General features: G+C 50.3%; 1 protein-coding gene across 1 annotated transcript; it reads left to right on the plus strand.

Annotated features, from left to right (window-relative positions):
• Positions 1-10: 10 nt before the first annotated feature.
• Positions 11-1,588, plus strand: LOC119587737. The gene is made up of 2 exons (XM_037936424.1): positions 11-383; positions 1,038-1,588. The coding sequence occupies exons 1-2, from the start codon at positions 102-104 to the stop codon at positions 1,227-1,229; spliced, it is 474 nt and encodes a 157-aa protein (XP_037792352.1). The 5' UTR covers positions 11-101; the 3' UTR covers positions 1,230-1,588.
• Positions 1,589-1,685: the final 97 nt, after the last annotated feature.

Here is a 1,685-nt window from a genome sequence, read left to right on the forward strand (position 1 = left end):
TCGACTAACCCAGTTCCCCCCCCCCCCCCCCACAGGTCGACTTCCTCCTGACCCCCTGCGACCCCGAGGACTTCACCTGCAGCGACGGCTCCTGCATCAAGATGACCCGCCGCTGCGACCAGAAGACCGACTGTCCGGATAACAGCGACGAACTCAACTGCCGCATCCTCCTCGTTCCTGAGGGATACTCACCCGAACTCCCCCCTCCGAGTCTGGACAAGGACCCGCTCCCCCTCGCCGTGGCCTTCGAGATCACCTCCGTCAGGCAGTTCGACCTCATGGGCTTCCGGATGCAGCTCGAGGTCGTGCAGAGCATCACCTGGCGGGATCCGAGGGTCAAGTTCGCTAACCTCCGCCCGGGGGATTTCGTCAACGAGGCGAAGGTAGGGGAGGGGATGGGGTGGGGGCGGAGGTGGGGGTGAGAGGGGGCATGGGGGAGGGCGGGGGTGGAAGTGGGGGTGAAAGCTGGCATGTGGGAGGGCGGAGGTGGAGGTGGGGGTATGGGGGAGGGCGGAGGTGGGGGGTGAGAGGGGTGGGGACGGAGTGGAGGTGATAGGGGGTGGGGGAGAGGGGAAGGCTGGAGGTGAGGGTGGGGGTAAAGGCGGGAGGGGGGGCAAGGTGGTAAAAGTCTTTATTTTGTAGCGTCTTTTATTTATTTCTTATTTACATATATCCCTGCTGTATTTACATATTTCTCAGCTATAATGTCAAAGAAAATGGTGCAGAGATTTCCTAAACTACAAATAATCATAAAGTTGCAATAGTAAGCCAGTAACTCAGCCAGGTACACTGTCGTTATATCAGCACCTGTTATCTCGAAAACAAACACTCAGTAACGTGTACACAAGAAGGAAAATTTTCCTATCGTGACTGTTTTATTTTCATCTATCATCTACTAGTCTTAGTTTCATTTTATTATCGTGACCTGTTTTTTTTTCCTCATCTGTTATCTCCCTCACTCAACTTTCCCCTTTTTTTTTATCGTGGCTGTTTCCTTTCCTTCCGCCATCTCCCTAACACACGTCACCCTTTTTCAGGCCCGGGAAAAGGTGTGGTTGCCGAAAGTGGTGATTCAAGACGGCGCCCGCGGACCAACTGACGTCATCATGAGAGCCGAGTTCCTATTGGTGGACCGCGAAGGGCCTCCACTTCCGGACGACGACACCATGGCGGCCGAGGGTGTGTCCAAAGTCTATCGAGCAAAGTCCATGCAAAGTCTAGAAAAGTAAGGTCTCTGCGCAGCTTTGGGTGATAAGGCTTATGACGTCACTTGGCGAGGCTGAGAACGGGAGGAAGGGGGATAAAGAATGGTAGGCTGGGAGGAGATAGTAGAAAAGAAGGGAAGGAAACTAAGTGTTTGCTCGTCTAAAATAATGCCGTTTTTTCCGGCGATTTGACCACTGGACTGATATTACAGGCGATGATTAACAGCGGTTATTTGTAGGTGTATATATAGTATATTTTACTTGGTTTCAATGTCATATTTCCTCGTGCTGCCGCCTAAGTAGTTATAACATAGAGCAAAATGAACAAAGATTACACGGGATAGGAATGGTAATGTTGCTTTATTTTATCAAGTCATGTGTAAAATCCAAACAATTTCCACGAATTTATTACAAAAAATCAAATCATACTGTTAAGACATCAGAACACACATCGCATGATAATTAGTCAAAACAGAGCTA

Source organism: Penaeus monodon, chromosome 23 (assembly GCF_015228065.2).
Source record: "Penaeus monodon isolate SGIC_2016 chromosome 23, NSTDA_Pmon_1, whole genome shotgun sequence".
Taxonomy (NCBI): domain Eukaryota; kingdom Metazoa; phylum Arthropoda; class Malacostraca; order Decapoda; family Penaeidae; genus Penaeus; species Penaeus monodon.